General features: G+C 37.5%; 1 protein-coding gene across 1 annotated transcript in view; it reads left to right on the top strand.

The window, feature by feature from the left end:
* Positions 1-1,441: 1,441 nt before the first annotated feature.
* EXOC1 (exocyst complex component 1) overlaps positions 1,442-10,840 on the top strand; it is a 30,239-nt gene continuing 20,840 nt past the window's right edge. The window contains exons 1-8 of the mRNA XM_086464055.1: positions 1,442-1,468; positions 3,995-4,128; positions 4,950-5,080; positions 7,127-7,286; positions 8,159-8,179; positions 8,938-9,125; positions 10,078-10,305; positions 10,547-10,679. Of these exons, the coding sequence (XP_086320181.1) occupies positions 4,005-4,128; positions 4,950-5,080; positions 7,127-7,286; positions 8,159-8,179; positions 8,938-9,125; positions 10,078-10,305; positions 10,547-10,679 (985 nt within the window). The 5' untranslated portion in view covers positions 1,442-1,468; positions 3,995-4,004. The remainder of the gene's footprint in view (positions 1,469-3,994; positions 4,129-4,949; positions 5,081-7,126; positions 7,287-8,158; positions 8,180-8,937; positions 9,126-10,077; positions 10,306-10,546; positions 10,680-10,840) is intronic.

Genomic DNA, 10,840 nt, shown 5'->3' with positions numbered 1-10,840 from the left:
GTTACAGTTAGGCCACGCTCTCAAGTTATGTTATAACCCGGTCGGATGCAGAAGTAGCATGTTTTCCTGTTTACATGCTTGGGCTAAGCAGTGCTCACGAAGTAGCTGTACCCCGTTGCTCTGTTGTCTCCTTCCCGGACAGGCCGTGTCTGTGATGTGGTGTTGAGAGATTTTGTGTAGCTGTGGCTTTGCCTATAACATTACTGGGGAAGAAATGCAGCAATGTCTAAAGGGATTTGTTAGACTGATGTGGTCTCAGCACTCTGCTTAATTCTGTGTTCTGTTGGGACAGTAGGATTCATGTGTGAAGAACTTAGTGATGTGCTTGGTCCTGGCACGTCGTGAAAGTTTTGGTGGCTGTGACTAAGGGGACTGAGTTTGTAGCAGAAGTTAGTCTGTATGTCAGAGCAAGCCTTTGGTCTTGTGTTTAACATGTTCTGTTTTAGGGGAAAGTTATATTCTGCACAACCTGGACAACTTGGGCTAGCACTGGAATGGGAGAGTTAGCAAGTTGCGGCAGTCTGAACATGATTTAGAGCAGAAAGTAACATCCTAAATTGGGAAGGAAAGGGAATATTTCTGAAATGCAGCAGGTTGTTGGTATTTTGTGTGTTCATCTTACGCGCCTGTTGAAGAGTAACAGGAATGACAACCTGTTGCAATTTGGGAAACAAAAGATGGGCCCAACATTTGATGAAAGGGCAGGAAAATTGTTTAGCAGCTATGGAGTGTTGCTTTGCCATAAGGGTGTCATATAAACAGCATTTATTTGAATGCCCTGAGCTCTGTAGACTTTACAACGCTGATTCCAGGTTGGTGTATTGGCCCTTTTTTTCCCAAAGCCCTTGGATTACTAATCTAAAACTACCAGGTTGCCCAAGATGAGAGATGTGGTGGTGGCCAGCTGAGCTGAGGCATAGCGGGATGTAAAAGACTAAAAGAAAACTCGGTGCCTTTTATTATGTCAAATGACAAGGGAACATTTTTTTTCTTTGCTGCGTGTTCATCAGAGAAAGCAATCCAGGCATCTTCAGGAGAAAAATCCAGCCTAAAATTTAACTCTTATGTGTTGTCTCAGCATGAGGCAGTGTAGCCTGTGATGCATATTGATCATGTTTTTAATACACTATAGAATTTTAAGGCACAAGTTCAGAGTAATATTGAAGCTTCTGTATTTAAATAGAAGCATTGAAATGTGGTACCTAACTGTTGCTCTTTTTAGTCTACCTAGAGTCTCTCTGTAGTGTAAGGAACTGTTCTGAATCAGGTGAATATTGCTAATTCCTTAATTTTCTGGATCTTTGTGTTTCTGCTTTTGTTCTGTGTTTTTTTTTTTTTTTTTTCTTATATGATCAATCTCTGCAAGCTTGACTATTGGGCAGTGTTGTCCCATCCCCCCCGCGCCGCCCCCCCCCCCCGGATTACTAGAATCTCGTGGGGACTAGACCATGCTCTGCTAGGGAACCAGGTGATTATATTGAAATCTAGCTCAGAAGTCTCTTTCAGAATTTTGTGACTTACTTAGGATTCTCTTCTTGATTGGTGCATGGTAGTTTAATGTTGGTCTTATTTTACCTCTACAAATTCTTCATCATGGTTGAACATGTTAGAAGTAGAAATGCTTTCCTCCGGGCATGTTGCATACTTACTTGAAGGCATCGCCAAAGAAAATCAGAACTCTTGCTGAATGTTTTTAAACAAGCTGATTATTAACACATCCTGCAAATCTGAACAGCCTTCTTTCCTTACAGCCCCTTCTTCTCACCCTTTGCTTCTCCCACTGCTGGCTGCTCTTTCTGCAGAGGTGAATCACTTAAAGGGACAGGCTGTAAACAGGTATCCCCCCCACCCCTTCCAATCTCTCTCTACCTTCTTTTCTGCTCCTTTGCCTCCCGCAAATCACCTGGAAACTCCAGTCTTAATGAGGACAAAAACTAGAAAACAAACTTTTGGGTGTTGTTAGGAAAGTACTTCTGCTGTTAATGGTGGATGCACCTCATTTATGAAACCTAATGGTCTGATTTGATGTGTGGCTACGTCATTGAGATTAAAGTGTATCTGCCAGTGTACCAGAAGGTGTAAAGGGCAGTCCCTGATGGCCTTGTACGGTCTCCTGTGTTTGCTGTTACAGGCTATGAGACTGAAGCAGAAGTCTGTCTTTCTTAGCATTTGGTTAGAGTACGGGGTTCAAGGTCAGCACTTGATTCCTAGAGGAAATGTCTGGATTTATTGCTAAGTGTACATGCTTACTTTCTTTCTCTTTTTGAAATATCCTGTTACTCCCTTGCTAGATCAGAAACTCCACAATTAAAAGTGTTCCAGTTCATGCATCCAAGAAAAGGCAGTGAACTAGTCAAACCTGATGGACTTATCTTTGGAAAATTGTGTTGTGGCCTTTTCAGATCTAGATGGCCTTGAAGTTGAACTTTCTACCAGCTACAAAGATGCATTTCTTTGTTCTGCATTAGTGTAACAATTGCCAGACCTGCATTAGAGGATAAAGAGGAAGAACAGTCTGTTACATTTAATAGTATGTGGCAGCGGGCAAGAGCAGTGAAACAAGTCTTTGCAAAACATGAAAACACAAACCAAAGAAACCCAATGCTGTATTTCTAGAAGCTCAGAGATTTGTTGCCTTAGGTGTGTACCTGTCCCCATAGTTTGTGTCTTCCAGGAGCTGTTTTGTTATAAGGAAGCTTTTATGAAAGGCACTTCAACATCCAGAAGATAAATCTAACTTAAGAAAAATTTATTAAATTCTATTACATGGGCCCTCTGCAATGTCTTGTGTTTTTATTAATTAAAAAAATAAGTAATGCCTGCTTGCTGGCTGAAGTTAAGTTATAAACACGGTGCAACTCTTATGTTAATAATTTTCTAGTAACTCTCCAGGAATTGGCAATGATGAATTTGACAATGGATAACCACCACAAATGTTCTTTACAGAGGTATCAAACCTGGGAAAACTCTAATACAGACTGTTTTTTTTTCTGTTTGGTTGGTTTGGGGTTCTTTTGCCACCAAATGGAATGTGATGATGTACTTACTCTGCTTTAAGAAAGCTGTTTGAGCAGGATACCTGAGCATGTTCTCGTAACATGGGATCAAGTACTAATTTAGAATTTCTCTTGTGATACCAAGGGAGGAGGGAGTGAGGAAGCAGGCAGGGACACTGATCTTGAATCAGAATGATTTTTCCCTCTGCCAGAAGAGAATTAGGATGTGTATGAGGTACAACAACACTCAAAAGTAATAATTTGTGAGACTTGAAATTGTGGCATTTGAGCGGTGGATTGAATGACTGCTATGACATACCATATCCAGAATACATTCCAGAAATCTTCATGCAAAGCAGGGAGCCAGAAACACTTTTTCTCCTTCTAAATGGAACATTATTTTCAATTTGATCTGCCCAACACATAACCTTTATTTGGTGAAAGAGTCCTGAAAATTTAAGTGAAGGTTTTAGGTATATTTGAAGGATTCTGGACTTGTAAGTTTCATTTAAGGTCATCAGTGTAGTGACTTTAGTTTCACATTCTCCATCCTGTCAAATTTTGTAGGGTTTTTTTGTTCGCCTGTCTTCATACACATTTTTACTGGATCCACGGCATTTGTACCCATTCTGAAACTCCACTACTTAATGAGGGAGTCATTTTTCTTGATTACCATTTCAACTTTTTTTGTTAATGCCTCACATTCCACTTTACTACTAAGAAGCTTTTTGTTCTCTGTTAAATTAAGCAGAAGGATCATCCTAGTGTTGACAACTTACAGTTGTCTAACTGAAGTAAGATAGTAAGCTTTATCTTGAACTTTTTCCTAAAGTGGGCTGGTCTTTACCTAGATCATCCTTGTCTAGATTATGATTCATTAAGTTACCTGTAAAATTTAATTTCAAAAAACTGTAGTTGCTGTAAGTAAATGACTGGTGCTTTGTGTGTGTGTGTGTTAAACGTGCCTGAATGTATTATAACTTCTTAAAATCTTTCAGGTGAGAGAAAATGACTGCAATCAAGCATGCTTTACAGAGGGATATTTTCACTCCTAATGATGAACGCTTGTTGAGCATTGTGAACGTGTGCAAAGCAGGCAAAAAGAAGAGAAACTGCTTTTTGTGTGCCACAGGTACATAGTAATACCACACTGTATTTCTTGTCTTCACCTTTGTTTTTTATTCAGTTGCATTTGTCTTTATGATATTTATTCTTGCCCCATATGAAACAGGTGCTTTCTGTTTCTGATGGAGAAAATCAGTTGTACCTTATACTTCCATTGTTAGATCTACTAAAAAAGAAAAAAAACCCTGTACACTTATTCCCAGATCTCACTGTAATTTGAAATGAAAGAATCAAAATTTGTGTGGGATTGGTGGACTTTTGATGCAGGCTTTATATAGTGCTTAAAAGGGGATTTAGTAGGCATCTAGGCTGATCAGCCTGAATATAAAATGCATCAGAGGGTACTGGTTGGAGTCCAAGGGAGAGGACTCTGGAAAGGCACAGTAACTGAACTGAGCTCTAATGTTCCTTTGAGTGTATGTGCATTTATATTACATCTCTTCAAAAAATTAAGTGCTTTGGGTCGATCTGTCAATAAATTAGCTTGCTAGAATATTATTTGACTGAGAAATCTCAGAAAATGTTTTTATTCTGACTATGATCTCCAGTTACCTCTGTGCTTTGACAGTTACGTGCCTGTGGTCTGAGGTCTGCTGTGTCAAAGAAATGTCTGTAAATTTGGGTTCATTACTTCACAAGCTGGTTGACTGAGACTTAAACTGAGCTGTGGATATTGTAGATGAAAACATTTCAAAGGGTCTCTTTTCATCAAATAAATATTATTAAATCTCCCCCGCAAATAATTAATTTCAGAAGTTGAAGTACAGCAGCCACAGATGTTGAAGTAATTTGTGCATTTTGAAATTGCTCTTTTACTTCATTTAACAGTGACAACGGAACGACCAGTGCAAGTAAATGTGGTAAAAGTGAAAAAATCTGACAAGGGAGATTTCTACAAAAGGCAGACTGCATGGGCACTTCGAGATCTTGCTGTTGTTGATGCCAAAGATGCTGTTAAAGTATGTGTAACTTTTTGGTTTTAACACTCTGCTCAGAAGATCCTCTTGGTTCCGAGTTAGTTAACTTCCTTGATACTGCTTTAAAGCTTAGATTGATTACACATTAATTAGGAATTAGGATGATACATTCCTGTGCTGCTTATGTCTGCATTTTCTTCCAGCCTTTCCAAGAATATAGTTCTGGTAAACTGAGTAAGAGCAGTCTAGATATTCAGAGTATTGCTATTCAAGCATATCTGCCCTGTTTATTGTAGTGATCTCTCAGTGACTATAGAGTGCTTATGCTAAGGACCAGTACTTCTTTTGTTTTAAGTCTTATGTAAATTTTTACTACACGCTTATTTTCTCCCTAAAAAATTTAGGACTGTCTTACTAAAGACATTGAGCTACATGTAACGTTTTTTGCTAGGACACTTAAAACATTCTTAATGAGCGGCATATAAGCTTGAAGGTGTGCTCTTATAGTCTGTTCTCTAAATCATGACGTTGGCCATTTGTTGGAAGGCATACAGTCCTGAGCTGGTGTTCTTTTCCATAGAACAACAACAGCGACCTATTTTTGACGATTTAAATTCATTTGTTGTCATAAAATAGGATACACAAACAGGCAGAGGTGAAAATTCTTCATCATGTGATATCTGGTTTTATATTCTGTTACTGGTGATTTGGAAGAATAGTGCAGAGCTACGGAGTTGAAAATTCTTTGATTTCCCTCTCCCCAGGTGTAGGTTAAATAGGTTTTTGTTGTTTCTGTTGTTCACATACTTGTTGTCTAGGTTTTAGATTTTCCTTGCTGATCCTAAATACCATGTTGGAGAATTGCTTCTTCCAAGTTAAGGTTCTGTTTAAAATTATACTGTCTCAGGGCTTTTTTTTTCAAAACAGAATTTGTCAGCTGGTTTCAGAAATACGCTGCAATGTATATACCACTCTGAGCGATTTTTAAATTTTCTTTCAAAAAACCAAATATTGAATGCGAAACTCTCTTGTGTTACAAAATGTCAGAATTAAAAGTTGATAGGTGCATCGTGTTTTGGTTTCCAAATGTGATCCTGTGCAACTCTTTTGACACAGGCCTTTACTGCACTAGTTGTGAGACAACTCAAATTGTATGTAGTGATACTGTTTGTTTAGAAATATATGGTAATGGTATTTATCAATATAAGCTACAGAAAAAAAACCAGAACTGCTTCTATTGCACCGTACAGGAAGTACCATTTTCCCATCGTATGTGGTTTCATGTGCAGCCTGCTTCTACAGAGAGTAGTGACAATATAAGTAATAAGTAGCAGCAATAGTGTTTTTTACAAACTATGTGTAAGTGAGAATTTAACATGTATCTGAGGCAATAACATTTTTCATCAGAAGGAGGCTGGACCTTGTAAAGTGCTTGTAATATGATCTTTAAATAGGCTATTACCAGTTACAGTCTATACTGAATTCGTAAGTGGCTGTAGAAAGGAAAGTACTTTATTCATTTGTTACCAAAGAAATGTTCTCATCAAGCAATAAGTCTAATTGAAAATACTTCTACAGTAGGTTTTTACCCTTAAAATACCAAATGGTCTTTTCTGTCTTGTTCAGTGCTATCAAAAACTATCATATCTATAAATAAAGTGCTCATAATTTTTTTCTCTTGCCTGTTCCCCTAAGTCTCCTTGAATTGTGTTGTATATGTTGTCAGTAGTTCTAGCTACCGCTTTTAGTTTCAGAAGGCTTAGTCATTCCGAGGACAGTGTTTCAGGGCAGACAGCACTGTCAAATGTTTGTTGAAACTCTTACAGATCTCCACATTACGTGCTGTTATTGCCTTATCTGGCTTGAAAAATGGTGTCTTCATAGCGTGGATTCTGGTTTTTCATTTTGAGTGATTTAGCACCTTTGTTAAGGTGCATCAGGGTGCCAGAGTTGGTGTACCAGCTTAAGGTTGGCATCTGTGCAATTTCATTTTTATCCTGTCATCTCAATAATTAAATGTGTAAACAATCTCTGCTGCTCACAAAATCGTTTGACTGTTGAGCCTGTAACATATCTCATCTTTTGCAGGAGAATCCTGAATTTGACTTGCATTTTGACAAAGTGTACAAATGGGTTGCAAGCAGCACAGTGGAAAAGAACACCTTCATTTCATGTATCTGGAAACTCAATCAGAGATATCTTAGAAAGAAAATTGACTTTATTAATGTCAGTTCACAGCTTTTGGAAGGTAGATTTCTACAACTGTATGTTAAGTATGAAGTTTAATAATTATTTCTGTAAAACGGATATACTAAAAAAATAATCTTAATCCTGGTGTTTTTTTCCTATTCAATCTTATTCTTTTATATTTTCTAAATCTTCAGATAAACAAGGTGACTAGATAACATAGTTTCTCTTAGAAAACGGAGAACAGACAAAATACTTCATTAATAACGTTCTAAATATTGATAAGCTTATTATATTTCTAAGACATTCTCTTTCTTGAACAAAATAAAATCTACCTGCAAAATCTGGTAGGTCTAAATGTGTAAAGAATACACTTTTGTTCCTATTTTCATTTCCCTCGTATTAGAAAAGTGCTTTAAAAAGTGACACTTCAGTGGCATGCTAAAGGTGATATGAGGTTTTATATGAAATTTCTAGTTTATAAACTGTGAAGAATGTGTTAAATTCTGCTGGACCCTATTACAGTTTATGTGACTGGTTGCGAAGAAGGCTTTGTATCTCGTTTGTTCAGGCTATATTAAGTATTTTTACAGTCACATGATCTTTTAATAGTAAAAAAATTTTAGTAAGGCCTAATGAGTAAGCATATTTTGCGTTGAGTCTGTCAGAAGTGGTTAAACTGTCGATACAAAATACTAGACTTGCTTGTGCAGAAGAACTGGAATTAGAGGTGTAAACCAGGGAGGATAACATTTATGTATTTTGGTGTTTGACTGGAATTTGTTTTTAACCAACCTCTAACTTTTCAAGTTTGTGCAATATTAAAATGTTCAAACTTACTGACACTTTAAAATATACACACTGTTCATGCTTTGTCTAGCTAACATTCTCTGCTTCCTTTCTTCTGCTTTTCCATACCTTTTAATTCTTCAGAACTGCCTAAAGTTGCAGAAGGTGCGTAACACCTTTTTCCTTCATTTTGCTTTGTAAGCAATTATGCTTTTTCTTTTTCTTTTTTAAATAGTGGTCTGGATAGCTTATCAAGTTGCTAGAGATGAGAGAGATGTTTCAAATGTCCTAAATGCTTTCTGTCTGGACTGCATTAATGTTCTGTAAATAGTTTGTCAGCCTTTGAATGGCTTGTTGAATTAAGCAAGCACTGCTGTGAGAAATCATAGTTCATGGAAACCTTGTTATATAATTTTCACTTACCTCCGTATTAATTTTCCTGCTGTGAAACTTATTTTGAACATCAAGATAGCTTTTATTTATTCAGTGATATGTTTCTTAATCAACATTAGTATGTTTCCCTTATGCTCTAACAAAAGAGAGAATCTGACTTCTACTGATCTTTGGCTAACAAGTCTAGTTCAATGCTGTGATGTATTCTGATGTTGATTACCAGCATGAGGTGTGAATAAACTGCGTCAGTATGTCCCTTTGTACATGCAGCGAAGGAAGGTGGCTGTTTGTATTTTGCTCATGTTGCATAATTTGGAAAACATTGCTGTTGGGAACCAACTGTGGAAATTTTAATGAAGCCCATGGAAGGCTGAGACTTGAAAAAGGTGTACATAGGTAGCAGGTGCTTGTTATGAAAGTTATTGCATGGATTCATTTACTTAAAGATAGTTGAACATACTTAAGTACTCTTAAAATGCTTGTGACTTTCTGCACTTGATAACGTGTTTTATTTCCCTTCTCTACGTAAGAATCTGTTCCAAGTGGAGAAAATCAAAGTGTAGCAGGAGGTGATGAAGAAGCTGTGGATGAATATCAGGAGTTAAATGCAAGAGAGGAACAGGATATTGAAATAATGATGGAAGGATGTGAATATGCCATTTCTAATGCAGAAGCCTTTGCAGAGAAGTTGTCGAGAGAGCTACAAGTGCTAGATGGGGTAAACATTTCCTCTGATGTACAGTGTGTTAGCATGTCGAACTGTTGTCACTGATACTGGCTCTGTAGTGTTCTTTGAAAAGGTAGCTAACATGTTCTGCTGCATATTTGAATGTAAATGTGTGTCCACTCCTAAGTGGAGCTACGTCCTGTCTATTGCCGGGTTTTAAAGATCTTCAGCTTTGCTTTTTACCTCCCAGACCTTCTGGGGTGAGTTGCAGGCTTTCAAATGAGGAGTTGAGACAAAAAAGGGAGGCATTCTGCGTATACCTTTCTTGAAGGCAGGGGTGCAGGGAGCGGAAGAATAGATGTTCATGACCATGGATGTGAACACTTATGCTTAAAGTACTACTGTCAGTGTAATTAGGAAACTGGTTTAGTCTAACAACATTGCAATATTTGGCTGTCTGAAACAGTACCATACTGTTTGCTACTTTGCTTTTTAAACAACCCAGCATTCTAGAGGTCACTTAGAAAACGAGGAGTTGCAGGGGATACAGTCTTGAAGGAACAGTCAACAGCCTCCTCAAATTGTCAAGTTGTATGTTTTTCTTACATTTTGAAAATGGCTGCTGTCATAGAAATAGCTGATCTTGCAACAGAAAATGCGACATTATCATCTAAGCTGTTTTTCTGGAACTAAATATTCCAGTGTAGTAGGGATTACAGTTTGGGTTTTATTTTTGAGCAGATCAATACTTCAGTTCTAAGAACTTGAGCAAAGTTTTTGGTTTTATGTCTTTTCTATATGAAATAAGTGTCATAGACTGAGGAACTGCTATGTTCAATATCACTTTCAATGAGTAGTACTACAAGCTTAGATTGTTTTGTCACTTCCATAAAGAGTTTTGGAGAGTGTTTATTTGAAAGTAATAGAGACAGAAGGAGATATCAGAATGCTCTTGAGATATAAAAATGCCTCTTAATATGTTGTCGTTTAATTTTCTGTACAGGCAAATATCCAGTCAATCATGGCCTCAGAGAAACAGGTGAATATCTTGATGAAGTTGCTGGATGAAGCTCTAAAGGAGGTTGACCAAATTGAGCTAAAGCTCAGCAGTTATGAAGAAATGCTTCAGAGTGTAAAAGAGCAAATGGATCAAATTTCAGAAAGCAACCACCTAATCCATCTCAGCAACACAAATAACGTGAAACTACTGTCAGAGATAGAGTTCTTAGTGGTAAGTGTTTTTATTGTGAACAATCATAGTAAACACATCGGGTATAAAAATCTTTTGCTGCCCTCTTTAGCAACCATACATGAGGCTCATTTAAAATAATGAGTTTATTTTTCTGTTTTATTATTGCACTAACTTCAGTAAGTTTTTATAACGATGTAATTGTATTTATCATTCTTGGTTCAGCAGCATAGCAAAGTAACCTGCTTCTGGCTTATGGACAGTACTATCTGTTATTTTGTAGAATCACATGGATTTGGCTAAAGGTCATATAAAAGCCCTTCAGGAGGGAGATCTGACATCTTCTCGGGGCATTGAGGCATGCACTAATGCAGCAGATGCCCTTCTGCAGTGTATGAATGTAGCTCTTCGTCCAGGTAATGTTTTTGTTAGGCTACTGTCTAACATACAAAATTTGCTGTGGTAGTGGCTTCGTTGTATGTGCTTTTCCAACTAGTCTCAGATTTTGTTTCTGTAGACTGAGGGAGTTGTGACCTCTGGTCCTCTTGGTTCCCATGTACAATATATGGCTATCTGT

Source organism: Leptosomus discolor, chromosome 4 (genome assembly GCF_034619465.1).
Source record: "Leptosomus discolor isolate bLepDis1 chromosome 4, bLepDis1.hap2, whole genome shotgun sequence".
Classification (NCBI taxonomy): domain Eukaryota; kingdom Metazoa; phylum Chordata; class Aves; order Leptosomiformes; family Leptosomidae; genus Leptosomus; species Leptosomus discolor.
This window is presented reverse-complemented; position numbering and strand designations above follow the sequence as displayed.